This window comes from Tursiops truncatus, chromosome 5 (genome assembly GCF_011762595.2).
Source record: "Tursiops truncatus isolate mTurTru1 chromosome 5, mTurTru1.mat.Y, whole genome shotgun sequence".
Taxonomy (NCBI): Eukaryota; Metazoa; Chordata; class Mammalia; order Artiodactyla; family Delphinidae; genus Tursiops; species Tursiops truncatus.
The window spans coordinates 73,302,905-73,322,792 of record NC_047038.1 but is presented as its reverse complement, the minus strand read 5'-3'; the positions used below and the strand labels follow the sequence as shown (position 1 = coordinate 73,322,792).

Below are 19,888 nucleotides of genomic sequence, written 5' to 3'. Positions count from 1 at the left end.
TGATACACATATATATTGCAAAACCCAAACGTTCTCTTCTAATCTTGAGTGTTCACTTTATGCCAGGGTCATTGAGTTAATCAATTTACTTGTACTGTGTCATTCAATCTTCCCCAAATTCCAAGAGTAGGCATTCATATTATTCCTATTTTAAGGATGAGAAAACTGAGGCTCAGAAGTTAAGTAATCTGTTTGAGATCCCACAGTCTACAAAGCTAGGCCATAATTTGAACCCCAGGCGTAAAGCCTCAGATATGCTTTTTTTTCCACTCTTTGATAAGGATACAAAATCAAGCTGTTTTTTATTACTTATCATAATTTAATTTTATACCTGGAAGCAGGGGGATTTTAGAGGTTTGGAAGAAACTTAAAAGATCATTATTTCACAAGATAGGAGATTCAGGCCCATTGAGTGTTGTAAGTTTATCCAGTTGATTTATAAATGGTAACAGTGTTCAAGCATTTTATATTAGCTTTTGCAGTACTTTAGTTTTTCAGCAGATTTAGCTTTCCAATTATTTTTTCCCTAATATTTAAACAAATTTGTATTTTTTTGTGTGTGTGTGGTACGTGGGCCTCTCACTGCTGTGGCCTCTCCCGTTGCGGAGCACAGGCTCCGGACGCGCAGGCTCAGCGGCCATGGCTCACGGGCCCAGCCACTCTGCGGCATGTGGGATCTTCCCGGACCGGGCCACGAACCCGTGTCCCCTGCATCGGCAGGCGGACTCCCAACCACTGCGCCACCAGGGAAGCCCATAAACAAATTTGTATTTCTTGAAAATACAAACTAACAGTAAAGGAAGGAGGCCATAAAGGAGGTAAAGATGCAGGAAAACAGTATATTTTAATCAGATTTTTTACAAAGTTCCAGTTGGACAACTAAGAGTTGATATATTGCTTTTGCTTCTATTTTACTTTTATAAAAACAAAAATCAACATCCCTGTCTTTGAAAAATTATCAGGGTCTCACTCCCTAATAAATAAGTACACATTATTTCTGGTAAAGTTTTTTCTTTTTATAATATTACACCCTTCCTTAAAACTTGTGTATTTACTCTTAGAGAGACTGAGAATGTCATGTAAGGAGTTAATGCAAAGTAGGGGGGACAGGGACTCGCACTGAAGGTAGAGTCCGGTATTCTAACACCCATCTATCCTTAAGTGTTCAATTTGCAGTTTCTTGCCTCTTCTTTAGTATCTCCCACATTATAAGGATAAATAGGTTTAACCTCTTTCAAATCTTACTTCAATTGCTGTGGAAAAGGGATCTCGTGTAAAAAATTTCTTAGGACCAGAAGAATATATTTATTGCTGTTTCATTTTAAAGAATACTTTAGGCGTGAAACTTAGAAAACTGATTCTTACATAAACTAAATAAATTACTTCCGTTAGTGTGAATGGCACTGATGATTTGTTTTTAGCTGGAGTAAAAACATGTTACTAAATTAAATTCTCATTATGAAAGAAGATATGCAAGAAAGAAGTGTAAACTTTGAGTCTTAAATGTGCAGAGATTGCACTGGGACTTTAAAGATGTGTTCGACTCCTTTAAAATGTGTTTTGCCTAGAGCTGGCTGACATTCAGTTCCCTCTGAATATTTAGAACATGGTATTGGTGTGGTGGTTTATAGAAAGATTTGCTCACCTTCTTCAGTGTCCAGTCTGCTGTTACCCCATGCCATGAGTTCTTAATTTCAGATGGTGTATTTTTCAGTTCTAGAAGGTCCATTTGATGTTTTTATAGAGGCTAGTCCTCTTTTGAAATTCTTCATCTTTTCACCCATTTTGTCCGTCTTTTCCCTCTATTTAATTGAACATACTAATCATAGTTAATTTAAATTCCTGTCAGCTAATACCCATACTTGGATTATCTGTGGATCTGTTTCTGTGGGTTTTTTCTTTTGATTATTGGTCATTTTTTCCTGACTCTTAAAGTTTTAAATTTTATGGTAGATGTTATAAACAGAATGAAGTAGAAACTCCAGAAAAAATCTTCCAAAATCAAGGGTCCCATCTGTTCTGTATTAGGCAGATAGCTTGAGGAGAACGATCACTTTGATCTAATGAGAGATTGGGGTGGGTTGGGCTGGGTTGCAAGTTTAGTAGATTCAGTCCATCTCTGGTTTTCTATTTCTTGGGTATGACCCTTTCAGACTTTTGATTGAGGCCTGGCAGGTCTTTGTCTCCTCTCCTCAGGAGGTTGTATCCTTCGGATATTTTGAGTTTAGCTTTCCATCTTATGCAGGTTCAGGTGTTTTGAGGGGGAGACCAATCATGAGTTTGTTGCAGATCCTCCTCCATCTAGCAGAATTTTGTCTCCTAAATACTAGGAGACTATGAGTAATTTTTCTCTGCCTTTTTGTCTTGGTCCCCCATCCTTCCATGCTGCCCCAGAATTCAGTAGTGTCTCTAGGGAAAACTGGCTTTGCATTTTAGGGTACATCTAATTTCCAGTCCATTGGGCCAGGCTGTACAACCTACAAAAGCTCTGTTGATTTCCCTTTTCCCTAGTAGAGTCCCACTGGTGCCAAGCCTAATCCTCAGCTGACCTCTCTAATCAACAAAGAAAGAAAATGGCCAGTACATAATCATCAAATGATTTAGAAAGCGCTCTTTCCTTCTCTGGATTTTATTTCATCTAGTCCTTGTTGCTTCCAGAATTTTCTGATGTTTTAAAAATAATGGGGTTTTTTTCTTCTTCAGTTTATCCGTTTCTATTTGTGATGGGAGTGTTGGCTTGAGTTTGACATCCTACACAGAAATATAAGTCTCTAGTTACCTTGACTTTACATAAAGATTATGCTGTTCTTTGCATGTGGGGAAGGAAAGAATGGTGTGATTATCACTCTCTTGTTTTTTAACATTTTGTTTGAAATTTCTTCGTGTTTGGAATTGAAGAAATCGTATTTTAAGGACGTTGTATTCATTTTATGTTTGTGCCTTGATTGGGAGGATTTATAAATTGATGTCTCTTAATTCAGTTGCAAGTAAAAATAGTTATGCTTGCTGATCCCAAGTAAAAAGAATGTTGGGTTTAAAGTTTAGAGATCTGAGTTTGAATCCTGTCATTACCCTTACTGGCTGTGTGACCTTGGGCAAACTATTTAACTTCTTTAAGCCTGTGTACTTAATCTATAAAATAATAATATACCTCAATTCATGTTTTGTTGCACAAAGCAAGATATAAACAAAAACAAAATACATTTTGGATAAATCTCATTGAGACTTAAGAATAAAGTAGAATGAGTACTTCTAGACCTTAGAGCTGGAGAAAATTTAGTTTTAGATTAGGTTGGCTGTTCAAGGCCGATAGCCTAGTTAGTGGCTTAAGATACCTTGCGTGTCATAGACATGTTATTCAACAAGTTACAAATTCTTTACAAATTCATAGTTCGTTGAATAATGGAGAGAGCATGATGTTGAAAGCCATACAATCCCGGTTTCAAATCGCAGCTCCACCATTTCCTAGTGTAGCTTTAAGTTTCTTAACCCCACTAAGACACAGTTTTCATATGTAAAATAAAAGTTATACAAGCTGCCTTCTAGGTTTATTGTGAAGATTAAATAAGGTAACAAAGGGAAGACACATGGCATGGGGTCACATCCAAAGTGAGGATCAACAAATACTATTCCTTACTCCTTTTTTGTTTCTGTTTCTCCAGTTGTCCATTATAATTAATCAGCAGTAATTTTTTTTTAACCCCACCTGTTGGTTCTAGCCAGTGATTCTTCCTTGTGTAGTTACATAGATTTTAAAAATCCCTGATAGTAATACATTTGACTCTATTAGCTTAGTGAAATTCATTTGTCTTATGAATAATTTTTCTAATTTTCTGCTGTCAGTTGAAACTCAGTTTTAGTTTTTTGATATGTTATCAGTATTTTCTGAAAAGTTATCAGAGGTTTGTGGATAACCCCTTAAAATTGTGTGCAACATTTTACATATTGGTGCATAAATGCTTTTTTCATCATTCACAGGGTAGTCAGAGTAACGTTAAAAAGTTAAGAACCACAAGCCTAGTCATACACTCTTTTTTTTAATATAAATTTATTTATTTATTTATTTTTGGCTGTGTTGGGTCTTCTTGCTGCATATGGGCTTTCTCTAGTTGCAGCGAGTGGGGGCTACTCTTCATTGGGGTGTGAGGGCTTCTCACTGCGGTGGCTTCTCTTGTTGTGGAGCACGGGCTGTAGGCTCTCGGGCTTCAGTAGTTGTGGCTCGCGGGCTCTAGAGCGCAGGCTCGGTAGTTGTGGTGCACGGGCTTAGTTGCTCCGAGGCATGTGGACTTAGTTGCTCCGAGGCATGTGGGATCTTCCCGGACCAGGGCTCGAACCCATGTCCCCAGCATTGGCAGGTGGATTCTTAACCACTGCGCCACCAGGGAAGCCCTAGTCATATACTCTTGATTAAATTGTATTTAAGCATACCTTGTTTAAGATTAGTACCTGTAAGTCACTGCTCAGTACTAAGTTAAAAGGGCACTTTTGATACACAAAATATTTGCAGTTGTTTAGTTTATCTTCATCTAAAAATAGTACTTTTAACAAACAGTATGAAAAGGATTGTTCTGAATATACTTTAGTGGATATTTAGTTTAGGTTACTTAAAAGTTAATATTCACATAAAATTTTTAAAAGCGGCCTTTAAGTACAGGAAGGGAATTTGTTTAAAAATCCTTTTGAGGAATCTAATCATATTCTAGTTTGTCTTTTGGTGAATATAGAGTTTTCATGTATCATAATACTGAGATATGCCATTTAATTTTCTGCACATAACTGCAGTATAAGATTTATATTAATCCAGAACAGACAGAGGTGAATCAAGTAATTTTCTCTTAAGTTAAAATAATTATTTAAAATTTTGTATGGTTTCTTTCTAATGACTTATAACTAAGAACATTTTTGTTTCACTTATTTTAATGATTTGAATTTGCACAGATGTCAAAAGATAAGTATAGTTTTTATTTGAAAATACTTAAAAGTTTAAAAAATTATGAATACATTCAAAGCATTATTTTAGCTAAAGCTTAATTAATGCATTATAAACGTAGGAGTTTAAAACTAAAACTTGTTTTAAATAAGACATTGAACATTGTGATGTTATGAATAAATCCTGTTCAAATAAGCTTTAATTTTAAGTAGTTGAACTTTTACAAATAGTTATTAGTGAGCTACCCTATTTATACATTTTGTTAACATATCTTAGCATCTTATGTTCTAAAGACTGATAAGAATGCCATTTCTTTGAGAAAAATTCAGAGAAATTTTGTTACAGCTTCCACATTAAACGTTTTTCCTTTGGTTTTAAGTACTTTAAAATCTGTGAAATTTCTATTGATTTTATTAGCAAGTTCTAGAAAACTACTTCTTTGAAAAACCGTTTTTTCAAACAATTGATTGTGAGTAAATGAATCGTTGGTAATGAGTATGCTGTTAAGTAATAGTGGTAACAAAGTAGAGAAGTAATACATTGAAGATTTGCTAAATGATTTCTTGCTGTCCTGAAAGACTTATTTATATCTAGTGGCACGTAATTTGTTTATAGGGAATAATAACATATTCCTTAGAAAGTATGATATTAGAAAAAAATTACAAAAATGTTTCTTCTAATAATACGTCAAATTTGAATTTTCAGGAAATCCTGATTTTCAATTGCAGTAACATAACTTTATTTAGGTGTTTCATATGTATTTTTCTATTGTAAGCTTACTCTAGATGCTTCTTTGGAAATTGATAGGGCTATATCATACCTAATATTAATTGTTGATTAATCATTATTTAATTAGCCTTTTATGTGAATTATCCAGGCTATTTTACCTCTTTTGCAGTTGGCATGTTTTGACTTATTTCCACAATTCTGCCAAAAATGTAAAGGAACCAAAGGAGTAGAAGCCAAAATTTCTATCCTCCTGTTATTACTACTTACTACTCAAGTTGAGTCTATTTAATAAATAAGTCTATTTATAATTGTAATGATGTTTTTAAACCTCTATTATTTTTTACTTTAACATTGCTGAACAGCTATATTAGAACTAGTTCACCAGTGAGAAAAATAAAATTAGCAAGGTGCTGAAATGAGGAAATGTGTTAAAAAAAAAGTTAAAGTGAGAGCTCTGTGATGAGGGAGATGGGTAGGAGTCCAGATGCTTGGAGCAGTCCTTTTCCCAACCAGGTTAGTTGACATGATGTTATTCTCATAAAAAACTTGTTTTGATTACATGGTATGAGTTGATGGTCTTGGTCCTTTTAATTAAGGATAAGAATCCATGATAAAACTAGATTTCTTATTGATCATCTTATGCAGAAGGACTGAGGATTCATTGGTTAAGAACCACTAACCTGTCCTCTCGCCCCCAGGGTGTGAGCACTGAAAAGGATTAAGGCCCACTGTAGGGAAGCTTGCACTGAAGCCTGCACTGCCCTTTCCCCTGTTCTTTCAGTTAAATAGAAGATTTTTAGTTCCCATGACTGTCAGTCTGGTGCTTTTCACAAGCACCAAATTCTTTTAAGAAAATTAAGATGACTTATTTTTAGATCCACTGACCTAGAATACCGAAAGATGATATATTTTTTTGGTACTTCATGTTGACAGACCTTATACATATTGTTTTTTTTTCTGATGCATATTAGTTTGCTTTAATTTATGTTGAATTTGGTGATCGATACAAACTTTTAAAAATCAAGGACAGATATTTATATGGTTAAGTTTGTTTGTCCAGTAGTAATCACAGAGTTAGGCAATGTTAAATCTTATATTTCATTAGAAATAGCTATCTGACAACCCTGTGGACATAAACTCTTAACTTTTATTTCTAGATTACTGCAATAATAAGGTACTTTCTTTTCATGTTTAAAGGCTTTAAATAGCTTTTATAAATGCTGAAGTGTCATATTTTTTTCAATATCTGCCAAATTGGTATTGTATTTAATTGTGAAAATATATTTTGATTTTGTTAACTAAAATAATTGCAAAGTATTAAACATTCTCAGTAGTTAAAGCTTTTTTTCCCCCCATTTAATTTGAGCTTTTGTTGTTACTAACAAATAATTTGTGGCACAGTTTCTTTTCTTTCTTTCTTTTCTTTCTTTTTTTTTTTTTAATGACTGTTACAATCTATATACTTGTCACCTTAGTGTGCTAGAAATGTTCCACTCAGATGAAGGGTTCCTTTCTGGTTTTGTATGTTCTCACCTGCTCCTCACTGTAAATCATTGAGATGTCAAGTGCAATGATTAATTAAGCTGCACGTGCAAGTGCTTTTTTTTTCACCTGTCAAGCAGGAAAGAAGTCTTATAGCAAGATTAGATGGTGTTAATTCACAGCTATTACTCCAGACTGTGAAGTGTGTAAAAATATTTTATATTTAGATGCTTACTTAGAATATGGCATACCACCGTTTGTTTGGTTTAGAATTCTTAAATATTGTAAGATATAATTATTATATCATCAAACCTTGTCATTAAACTTTCAATTAGAGGCAAAGGATAAATTCAGAATTCCTACATGAATATTTTGGAATTTAAGGTTCATACTTTATAATTACCTTTTATTCAAATACTGGTAGTTGATTTATTTAAAGTAAATATTTAAGTTTCTAAATTTATGTGTGTGTGTATGTATGATATACACCATGAGATCCATTCATAATGAGATTTGTTCTTGTTATAATATAGCATGGGTTTAAATTTGTGATGAAACGATGATTGTGGTAACTACCCTTTTTTCTGTGAGTAATGAATATTTGCAGATTGTAATGTCAGCCTTTTAATTTTTATACATTAATATGAAACAAGAGACTTGGAAAGCTTGTTCTCCCCACCTTACTTCTTTCATACCCCCTGCCCCCTTTTTAAACCATCAGTAAAAAGTAAAACCTCAAATTGTATAGTAATCTTAATCTATTATTAAAAGGTCCTAGAAAGGAAGATTACAAGGTAGATTCAGGTTTTGAATCGGTTTTGCCATTGGTTTAGCAGCGGGTGGGCAGGCAGATGCCTGCTCAGAGTAGAACCTATTGCCATTTTTCACCATTGATAGAGTAGCCTTTCAGAGTCAATGAGCTCTGTCAATGTGAGCTTGTCAAGGCTACAACTTCATAGACCTGAGAGGCGGTTTGAGAGGTCAGCCCTTTTCAGGTTCGCTGTGATGCAAATGAACTTTAATGCTTAAACAACTATTGGAATTTTTATGTCTGCTCCTTGTTCTTTTTTCTTCACAAAGTCATTGACGAGACATTCAGTGCTTTTTAAATTGGAAGTTGCATTGTGCTAAAGACCTAGTACAGATTTACGGAGGGCTGAAAGCAGTTAGATCATGTTCTTTTCATGGTGCGATTAGAATCAAATCGATTTCCCTACAGCCTTCAGCATTCAGATGGCAATTTTAACAAAGCTTGGGGGCTAGACAAGGGACAAAACGACTGAACTGAATGTTAATTACACTCTGCAGCCTTATTTTCTTTTGATTTGGGGCTGACTGGCAACTAAATTAACAAAAAGTGTGACCATAACTGCTGCCCTATTTTCATTTAAAAGGAGAGCTGCCTCTAAAAGGCTATCTTTACAAAGAAACAAGTGAGGTTTGCTGATCATTGTTAACAAGGGCACTTTTTTCCTTTAAAATTCTTGCCAAAAAACTGTTCAAAAAAAGTAATGTAATAAATTAGTCATTGGCATATTATTATCCAGGGAGTTAGTTGATTTTCTGATTTTTATGACATAAGCTTAGAAAATGTAAGGCAGTAAGTAGTAGTTATGAATTATAATTGGCACCTCTGTGACTGTGGTGTCTTTAGCATGTTTAACATGCTAAGAGGTAATATGGTAACTAAATTATAGTAGGTACTTTAAATAAATATTAAACATTTTATTATGTAACATTCAAAACCAGCTTGATCCTAACAGTTTTTCACCTAGCTCATCCTTGTTTGACATGAAGATTTTCGTATTTGATGATTAGTACTTATGTAGTTGTGCCACATTAATGGAGCTGTATGCTTTTCTCCTTTCCTTGCAAGGAAGCTGCAGCTGCAGCAAGTTGCAGTTGCTTCTTGTGGCAACACTGTCCTGTTTGCACCTGCATCTGTGTCAGTCTCATCCTAACACCTGGCACCATGAATTATCCTCCCCTTTTTTCCTCCTAAGCAAGAAACATTTCATGCTGCATAGTATATATTGCAAAAATCAAGTGATCTTAAATATAAATTTCTTAGTTGGTTCCTTTTACAGTAGTATTGAATAAAGAGTTTGATTTTCAAATAAAACCAATTTTGTTTGAAAACCAACAAAAATGATTGGAGACTGAATGAAGCTGCAGCTGCAGCAAGTTGCAGTTGCTTCTTGTGGCAACACTGTCCTGTTTGCACCTGCATCTGTGTCAGTCTCATCCTAACACCTGGCACCATGAATTATCCTCCCCTTTATTCCTCCCAAGCAAGAAACATTTCATGCTGCATAGTATATATTGCAAAAATCAAGTGATCTTAAATATAAATTTCTTAGTTGATTCCTTTAACAGTAGTATTGAATAGTTTGATTTTCAAGTAAAACCAGTTTTGTTTGAAAACCAACAAAAATGATTGGTTTAAATGCAGTTTTGCCTCTGTTGGAAAATCTTTATCTGTGGAATAATAAACTAGCTCTTAAATTTGGACATTATTTTTAAGTATGAGGTAAAAATTAGTTTGATTTGTTAGCAAATTGATTTTTTTATTAACCTTTAATTATTTCCTTTTTAAATTTACTATAAAGGCCCTTTTCATTTCGTTAACTAATGTGTAAATAACCTTTGCTTTAAAATATATATATATTAAGATATTCTTGTTTTACTACTTAAGTATTACAATATTTTTGAAAGAAATGGGGATTTAAATTTGTGTCATTTGGTAGATATCATTAGCTGTTTAGACTTTGATAGTTTTAATCAGAGGCTAGTAAGTTCGAAACAGTTAAAAAATACAATGCCAAAAACCAAAACCATATCTTTATCAAAACAAAGTACTATTTCTGTTCAGGCTACAATTTAGTGCTTGAATATTGATAGTGTTATAGACCACCCTATACTCAGTCACTGTCTTATACCTCTTTCCTTTTCACACAAAAAGCAGCTGCAAAACAAAGTTTTTCTAAAACCAGTCAAGAGTAAACTTTTTTCTCATTTGTCTTCCAGACACGAAGATCGATTGAGAAGTTATTAGAATGGGAAAACAATAGGTTATACCACAAGGTGAGTACCACAGGGAGCAGCTTCGTACCGTTGGGGTCTGAATTGCACAGTATGGAAACAGATGCTTTTGTTGAACTAAAAATATGAAAGGTGGACAAATGGGTTAGTCTGTGTGCTGCAATAAAATAGAGCTCATTTTTCTTCTTTTACTCTCCTTCTTGTCTAGCTGTGCTTGCACTGGAGACTGAGCAAAAGGAAATGTGAAACGAATAACATGATGGAATATGTAAGTTAAAGGGCTGTTTTGTGAGTTTCTCTATTAAATGATCATTTATTTTGCTTCTGATCTTATTCTTTCCATGATTATTAATCAGCAAAGGTGTCAGGAGCTTAATCTCCTGAGTGCAAGGATTTTCTACGGTTCACAGATGCATGGTTTAATGTGCAAGACTGATTTATAAAGTTATGAATGACTTGAAAACAAGGCTTCACTGTGTTCTGAAAAATAATAAATTAATTGCCAAGATAAAATAGGCTGAACATGTGTTGATGGAGTGTGAAATTTTAGATGCTGTATAAAGAATAACCACAACTTTGGTTACGCAGCAAGTCAGATATGGCTTTTTTATATAATGCTAATCAGATTTCCAAGTATGGAAGAAAACCTTTCAGTCAAGCCGCTGGAGCTTAAGAAACCTTTAGCCTTTATAGATTTTAACTGCCCATACCTCAGTGGCCTTTAAAGAGTCTTTTAAAGTGTTATTGGAATATTATTTTGTAAAAATTATCTTAAAAGTAAACAGGAGATGAGATGTTGCTCATCCTGTGTTTATTCTTTAAACGACGTCTAATGGGCATGTATATACAATGATTTTAGAGCTTAGAATGGGATTTAATTTACTGACTGCTTGATTTACTTGAACAGTTTTTCTCCTTTTGAAAAGTTCAGAATACTATAGAAAATTATGAATCTTTATTCTCCCTCGAGCTTGGGTGTTTTATTTTAAATATGGAAAGGTAATATACAAAAATAAAAAGATCTGAGGAAGAGTTAACTATCTGACACATCATTTCTGACAAATTTTGTCTATTCTTTGAAATAGTATAGACATCATAGGTTTTGTGTGTGTGTGTGTGTGTGTGTGTATGTGTATAAAAGATTGATGAAAACAGTGCTTAGATACTGGAAATAGTTGGAAATTATCATAAAATTTTTTTCTCTGTAGCATTTTCTCTTTCATTAGCACAATCAAATCCCATTTCTAGCCTTGAACATAAAAGATATCTTTAAAATGTCTCTTCTTTCATAGAATATCTCTATTCAGTGAACCAAATAATGTAGATTTTATCATTATCTATTATATTAAGCATGTTAATTTATGATGATAAAAAGACACTCGATACTTCTTTATAATAATAAAAGCACATTCAAATAACTTGTTTTGAGATTGACCTATGAATATGCTAGTCTTATATTTTCATCATAGATGGTGAGAGAGTTTATGTATTTTGTGAGGAGGGATGGATATGTAAGAGATTTAAAGGATTTTGTGAAAAGAATATTTGCTATATTTATAAACCCAAACACTAAGCTTAAAATGGAGCTTTTTATTTATTTATTTATTTTGCACATTTCTAAATTTACTTTGGAAAGAAAAACATAAAAGTTATTCCCAATACTGTTATTTCCAGATAGAACTATAAGAATGTCATTCATTCATAAAATATGCATATTATATTCATGTTTATTTTTATGATGTTCTATTATTAAAACAAAATAATTTAATTTAACCTTCCAAAACATTCTGAACTTATGTGCTGTGTTTGTAAAATAGTTCCCTTTAATTATCATAAATTTTTAGATAAACACTCTACTAAGAAGAGTAGTTTAAAAAAATTGCTTAAAAAATGTATTTTTCTAAGTTTTCTTGGAGAGAGAGAGAGAGTGTGTGTATATGTGTATGTATATGTTTGTGATAGTTGAATGGGGGAAAAACATAATTTAAAAAACCCCCTAAAAATAGTTTTGAAAAGTTAAGATAGTAAATAATCTACCATATATATCTATTTGACCTCAGATTTTATTTAACTTACAGAAATTTCATTTGTTAGTTAAAGGGAAGTAATTCTCCTCGATTATATTTTGAATATTGGAGTAAATCTATGAAAAATACCAACTTGTACCAACTTTTTTTTATTGAGATACGGCAGAGCAGTATGATCTAGAAGAAATGAGACGAGTGGTTAATTTTTATGTGTGGCTTCTGAAGGGAAAAGTTTGTAAGAGATATTCTTTAAAAACTAGTAATAATTCAAGTATAGTCAAAGATAGCTTTTATTATTCATTATGTAGTATATACTGTAAAATGTAATTTAATCATCAAATTTTAGAGCTACAAAGAATCTTGTCATCTCTCCAATCCCTTTATTTTATAGATGAGGAAACTGAGAAACAGAGGAATCTAGCTCAAATAAAAAAGCTGGATAGGAAGCTAATAAACATTTTGTAGGCAAATAACAGGTCAGGAGAGTGGCCCAGGGGGCACCAAAGGATAAGTCAACTAGGAGAGGAATGTTTTGGAGCCACGTATAGAAATACCTTCTTTATTGAGACAGATCAAAAGCCAGAACTGAAGAGTGAAAATGAAGGTTTCTGGCCCAGATGGCTAAATGTAGAAGAGTATCCAAACCTGGAGGTCATATCAAGACACAGTTTCTGAAAAAGAGTGAGGAGTTCATCATTTAGCATCTATTGCATATAGAGTTGGAACAAGAGGAAGAATTGATTGTAATTTAAGACAGTTCCAAGTTTAGAATAAAAATCAACTCTGGTCAACTTGTGTCTTTCTGTGTTACTGTGTTTTGTATTTGTTGATTTTCCTTTAGTTTTCTTGTAAAAAGTCTTTTGGAACAAATTTTAACCTTTAATTTTGCTAACTTAAAAAGAAAAGACTGTTTTTAAAAAATTAAGAGAAAGACGACCAACTCTTTTTCTAGAGATCACATATCCTGGTACAATAAAATGAGAACAACTCTAGGTAAAAGGGAGGAAGCCCGAGGAAGTGAATATTGGGTCAGCTACAGCCACCATAGGGCAGTAGAAAGGGCAAGGCTTTGGAGTTAAGACAGTCCTTTGTTCAAATACTGACTCCACAATCCATGGTGTTACACTTCTCGGATCATCAGTTTTCTCATCTATAAAATGAGTATGACAATACTTGCCTCACAGAAAATTGTTGGGATTAAATAGATCCATATAGTGTGAAACATTTGGTATGTAGTTAGTTCTCAGTAAATGGTAGCTTCCTTTTCTCATTCATTCATGCATGCACTCTCCTTCTGTCTGTCAGAGGCACTATCAAAATCATTTTAAGTGATGGAATATAAGTGAAGTTTTTTTTAAGATAAAATTTTTTTTAAATCTTTTTAAAACTTTTTTTTCTCCTTCTACAGGTCATCCTCATAGAATTTTTACCAAAGACACCGATTTTTCGACCAGATTAGCATTTACTTTATTTATAGAGACTTTCCAAGTATGTTGTCTTTCCAATGGTGCCTTGCTTGGTGCTCTCCTGGTGGTGACATAACATTGGTTCTACAGAATCGTGTGGTGTTTTTTTCCGTTTTTGTTTTTTTAAATAACCGCATGTTCTAAGTGTGCATTTTTGTCAGACTTTGCAACAGTTATTTCATACAGATGTTTAATACTTAAGTTATTGTGCTCTTTTATGTTATGTATTCTGATTTTCAAGGATTACTTTTTTGTATTATCAAAAAAATACATTTGAACTTAGCATAAAAAGTGGCCAGCCTTTTTTATTTTACCACCAAGGTACACACAGTCCTTTATTTATTAATTCCTTAATATAGAAAAAGACCTTTGTAAGGCTCTACTTATCTGTTCTAGCAAGCACCCTCTTTGTATTATTTTCTTGCTTTTTAAATTTATTGTCATTATTTTAAAATAGTAAATTTTCTTTCATAGCTTTTTGAACCCTAACATATTTTCTCATACAATTCCTAATGCTCTGTTTACAGCAGAAATATCTGTAACATTATGAAGACGTATCAAAAAGTTTTGAAGGTATTTCTGTCTTCAAAAGTAGTAAGGCAGGACTAAATTATTTTCATTAGAATAGACAAATCCCTGAATGGTATGCATGCATCTAATGGTTACTAGAGCTCAGGATCACAAAATATAGTAGCATTACAATCTGTATATTTTTGATCAAGATGATATTAATAATGGCCTTATTTGGGTTATTTTTTATTGTTTATCAAATCTTGTATACAAAAGTATAGAAATACTCCTTTAAAAAATTTCTAAGGAAAATATTTGTCCCAGTCTAACACAGTTGTAGAATGGATATGTGTTTCTGAAAAGTTTTTGAAAGAAAGCAAAAGTTGTAGAATTAAAGTAAGCTGGTGTTTAATACCCCATTAATATTTAAAACAGATTATTACTAAGAAATGAAGGGCATATTTAGTACCGTTTTAGTCCACTAGTTTGCTTTCAGTCCAGTTATGTATACTTTTTTGATTGGGAGTGTGACATACAAGTTTGAGTCAGATCAGTTTGTTTCTTTCAAATATGTACAGACATTTTTTTCTCCTTTTGGTTGTACATATCTCCATGCATTTTAAAACTTTCTAAATTTCTAAATGGCCTATGTATAAATTTTTGTTTTTATAAACCTGAAATTATACAAATTTTGTGTGTGTCAAGAACTTGTTCCGTACAACTGTGGTATCGAGCAATAATGTGAATAACTTTTGAAATTATATAAACTATGCTTAATTTGTATTAAGAATTGGTACCACTATATAATACTTTTTTTCCTTGTATTAAATCTTTTAAATACCAGTTTCATTAATTTATATACCTGTATTTTTAAGGAGTATTTATTTATATTTCTCCAAAGTACTATTATTCTATGTAAATTTGGATAGTTGAATGCCAGTATCTTATATCCTATATTGGACATTAGGAACTGTCTTAAAAACTAGGATTTTTTTTTTTTTTTTTTTTGGTCTGAGATTTATTTGTTTCCTTTGCCTCCCAAAACACCAACTTGAATTTATATAACACTTTTCCTATGAAAAGCTCAAAGTACAAAGGATTCATACACTTCTCACTTTATTTACCTTGTGTCTTGGGTGTGTCCTGTCACCTTAAAGTAGTGCAGATTAAAAGGTAATGCTGTTCGGAAACTCTAGTATTCCTCTTTGGTTTCCCTGTGACAGATTATTGTATGGAGAATGCTAATTCTGCCTCAGGATTCCGAAAGAACAGAAAAATATGATGACTGTGTAGACTATGCAACACAGTTTTCCAAATCTAAAAGTTTGTAAATTTGTAAAGCACCATATTAATCAGCTTTATAGGAAGAACTATACCTATTTAGGCATAATTTTTTCTCCTATTATTCTTCTATAAATTGTAATTTTGACATTATTATATTCCCATAAGAATATTGTTAACAGTAAGATAGTTTTCATACTTGATAATGTTAAGTATAGGATTTTTAAAAACTTTCCTAATTTTATTGAGAAGTATCAACATGTCAGTTGCTTAAGGATTCCCTAGAAATGGGCACTCATGCTTCTAATGAATATATAGAAAAGAGCTGTCAATGCTTAGTATGTGGCATTACCATAAGCCAGTGATGCTTTGAGGAGTTAGATTTTCACGCTTGGGTTTTCATTAGTACCCCCCAGTGTAAGCCCTCTGGTTTACCTTTTCTTGAATCATGAATTTAAGTGCCCATGTTACTGGAAATTAGGAGTGTCAGAGATGCCTGTGTTATATGAACATTAGTCCAAAGAAAGTGTTTTAAATGATGATCTTTAGTGTCTGTTTTCTGACTTAAAGTTTGTGAGACATGAACCATAGTACTTGTAAAACTGGCCAAGGAAAGGTATTAGCAGAAAATCTAATGTTTAGATTTTACTTATGATCTTTGTTCATATATTACTGGCATTTTACAATTAGTCCAGTATCCCTTTGTAGAAACACTCCTTTATCAAATAATGTACTTTGCAAACTTTATTATATTTTAGTACATGACTTTTATATACCTAAGTTAAAATATGTAGTCCAAAACCTAATGACTACAGTAAAACTGAAGTGACACAGTTAGCTTTTAAGGTATATATGCCCCTCTCTCACAACTTCACCTATATCAAATGGTCATCAGATGATTTTTTAAGACTTTTTAATGACTAGGTTTCATCCATTTAAAATATAAACATGTAATTTTGGCCTGAAATCAACAAGTGTTCAAGCTTGAATACTAGTAAACGATGATATCCTTTTCTTACTAGAGAACTAGTTTTGTAACAACTTTCTCCATGGTTGTATTTTCAGTGTTGTATGTAGAGAGCTTCTGATTGCTTCTTTATGTTAATAGACACAGGCTAACCGTATGTAAAATCTTGACAGCATTCCATATCAATCTTGGTTATAAAAAATGATATTAAATAGTAACATGTACAGTTGGATCCATAGTTGCATGAGTTCAAACTACACTGGTTTAATATTTTGTATATAGACTGTTTCAACTTTTATGGTATTTGCTTCACAGTTATAACCATTAGCTGCTTGCCTGATGTTTCACTGTAAATATTTGCTTTGGCTCAGCTCTTGGTCAGTAGTACTAAATCATAAGTACCTTGTGTTTGAAACTGTCTTTGACTGAATTCCAGCATCTCGTCCTGGACTCTGTTTCCTTCTCCTATCCCACTGAAGTACTGTGGGTGCTTTTGCTGCCCTCCTGATGTCCAGAGTCTTCACCCAGGCATGGACATAGTTCAGAATTGCCTTTCTGTCTTCCTTCTCCAAAGCTCCCAGTAAGAATGTTAATTTTTTGGCACTCTTAGCTAGGTGTTTAGAAAGCCAGTTAAAGTGAGTCAGTCACATTAAGTGATGAATGGCTGACACACTGAATTCTGCTAAAGTGGTACTTGCATTTTTAAAAGGGAATTTTTTAACTTAAATTTCCAATTGGTGCAGTGGTACAATTGGTGTTTTCCTTTTCAATAGACCCTATCAATCTGGACTTTCCAGGAAGGGAGTAATAGAATGGTTGCATATGGGGCTTCTCAAACCACTATTTCTGAAGAAAGTTGATTTATGTTAGTATTAAGGTGGAAAGAATAGGCTCAAGACCAATCTCAAACCAAAATATTGGTTATCCCATAATAATTTGTGTTTAAATAAATACCCTTTTTAAAATAAATAAAACAACTCTTAATTTTCCATGGATATAATAGCCAACTTTATGTTGTTTTTAGGATCATACCTTTTATATAAGTTGAGATTTGAAGGAGATTTGTCTTTAAATCTTGAGTTACCTTGTCTGTACTTTTACAAAGATTTTTAGATAGTAATTTAGGAGAAACTTAAATATTGTTTACATTATTAGTCATAATTTTGTGTACTTGTTTCTGTTCGAGGGAGCAATAGCCCCCCTACCCCTGCCACCTGCCCGTGGTAAATTTAAACAACAGAGGTTGTTTGTAGCCTTAATAGACAGTAATGAAAACGGAAATTCAGATTGCTGATTCTGATTTTGAATTGATTTCTGATGTTCTGCAAGATCATCAAGTTACTTGGCATCTTTGCTTTTCATTTCCACAAAAGGAGGATACTATGACTACCTCATATTTTTTAATCATTTATTTTGCTGTTATTAAGTCCTATATAGAAGTTAAGTAGCTAGATGTTTAATAGTAATGACTGAGTAGCTTTTCTGACTTATTTACAATATCGGCAGAAACTTGAGTTATTATCAAATTTTGCTTTTAAAATGAAAGAGAGTGAGTACTTCCTATATATACTTATAGTAATGCTTTGCTTGTTTAAAAAGTCAGGTAAACATTAAGTATAATATTTGAGAAAAGTTTCTAATAAGACCTTTTAAAATATAGTTACACCTCCAATATTAAAGTAAAATTACGCCTTTCTTTTGGTTTGTTTTTTAACATTTACTTCATAAACATGGTGCTCTGAATTTGAGAATTGACTTTTTTCTCCTCATGCAAAATAGACAGTATATTGCTTTCTTAGCTCTTTATCTCAGAAATAGTTCAGTGAACTAACTATACCAGGTAATACTTAATTTTGGCAGATAAGCTATCTATTCCTTTTTTTTTTTTTTTTTTTTTAAGAACCATAATGTCAGCCAGCCTTCAAGAGAAGATAAGTAACAGGTTGGTGTTCTGGCTGCTCTCCTCTACTGGCCCATGATGTATCCTCAAACTGCAGATTTTTCTCTCTCATTATTTTTCCTACTGGTTCTTAATTTAGTAAAACTGGTTCCAGTTCTTCTCAATATAAATGCTATATCGATTTAAAATGTTTTAGAAGAAAAGCACATTCTAGTTCCTCAAGAAACCTTTTGTACTAAATAAAAGACCACCATCTCTTCCTTTTTTTCCAATAGCAGTTTGTTTAACTAGGTAATTACTACAATCTCATTGCATTACCATGAAGTCTTCATAAACAGGAGTTTGTTTTAACTGAAGTTATTGAAGCCCTTTAAAGTCACTTTCTTTTTACATTTGTTAGAGCTAGTGACATTTTGACCTCTCAGAAGAGTTAAGCATTGTAAAACTGGCAGTGGAAAGCAAGGTAGACATGATTTGGAAAGCAATATGCTGAAATCTACTGTTGGAGAGAAATAACTGCATTGTTATCCTACAGTTTGGTTTACAAAGGGGAAAGTTATGCAGTGGTCAAGAACTGCGCACAGCTTTCTTTATGTATTACAATGGAAATTATTTTTTAAAAGAAAAATATTGTTCTAGATAGAGTTTTCCTCTGCTATATAATGTCCTTTGAGAAGATAGGAGGCTACCTTGAGTACAGTATTCTTCTATTTATTTTTTATAATTTAAGTGTGACAATTTAAAAAAGTACCAAATAAAGGATTTTAGGAATTTGTTCCTATGTCCTTGATGAGCATGGAATAGTTTACAAATAAAATATCAATAATTCATCAGAAATTTTTGATGGGTGAGCAGTTATGCAGACCCAAGAGGTCCCTATTAATTATACTTTCAGGTAATTCTAATTACATTCAGCTAAGTCTAGTAACATTAAAATAAATGAATACAATTTTGGTAAAATACGCAGTTGAATTTTAAAGGTGTGTATTATATTTTTCTTTCATTATTGAGAAATTAAAGCCATTGTCAAATGAATATCATCTGTTTTTGTTAAGATGAGATTTTTCTTATGGTTAGATAAAAATTTGTTGGCTTTTATAATTGTGAGGAAATCTGTATTTAAGGTGGCTTCGTTTTTGTTCCAGTGTAGGTTGCAGTATATTTAGTCTTGCAAAATTAAACCTTCACTGACATGGTTTTTCTAGTAAACAAATGGAGACCTAATTTGAGCTACAGGATTTTTTGTTTTGTTTTGGTTTTAACTTTTACTTTGCTTGCTTGCTTTGCCTAGTTGAGTTTTTATTGTTCTTAAGTGAGTCTGTTGTAACACATGACTTCAACACATGATTACATGCTCAAAACTGAAATATGGGCTAATTCACAGTATTTGGTCTCTAAAGACTATAATATGTCAAATAAAATTTTAAGCCAATTTAGGTGAAGTTGGAAAAGGGAGTCTGGAATTTAGAGATCAAATCACTTTAAAAGAAATTGACCAAACTTAATAATGTCTGTTGAAATGACCATGTGAATGAATATACATACACATATTTC

At 32.8% G+C, this 19,888-nt stretch overlaps 1 protein-coding gene across 5 annotated transcripts in view; it reads left to right on the top strand.

Annotated features, from left to right (window-relative positions):
* Positions 1 to 15,029, top strand: part of CHIC2 (cysteine rich hydrophobic domain 2) — a 47,729-nt gene extending 32,700 nt beyond the window's left edge. For 2 of the 5 annotated variants that reach the window (XM_073805245.1, XM_004318665.3), the window contains 3 exons: positions 10,169 to 10,225; positions 10,392 to 10,451; positions 13,619 to 15,029. In XM_073805245.1, the coding sequence (XP_073661346.1) occupies positions 10,169 to 10,225; positions 10,392 to 10,451; positions 13,619 to 13,669 (168 nt within the window). In that variant the 3' untranslated portion in view covers positions 13,670 to 15,029. The other 3 variants (XM_073805247.1, XM_073805246.1, XM_019928164.3) reach the window with 3 other exon arrangements.
* The last annotated feature ends 4,859 nt before the right edge of the window (positions 15,030 to 19,888 follow it).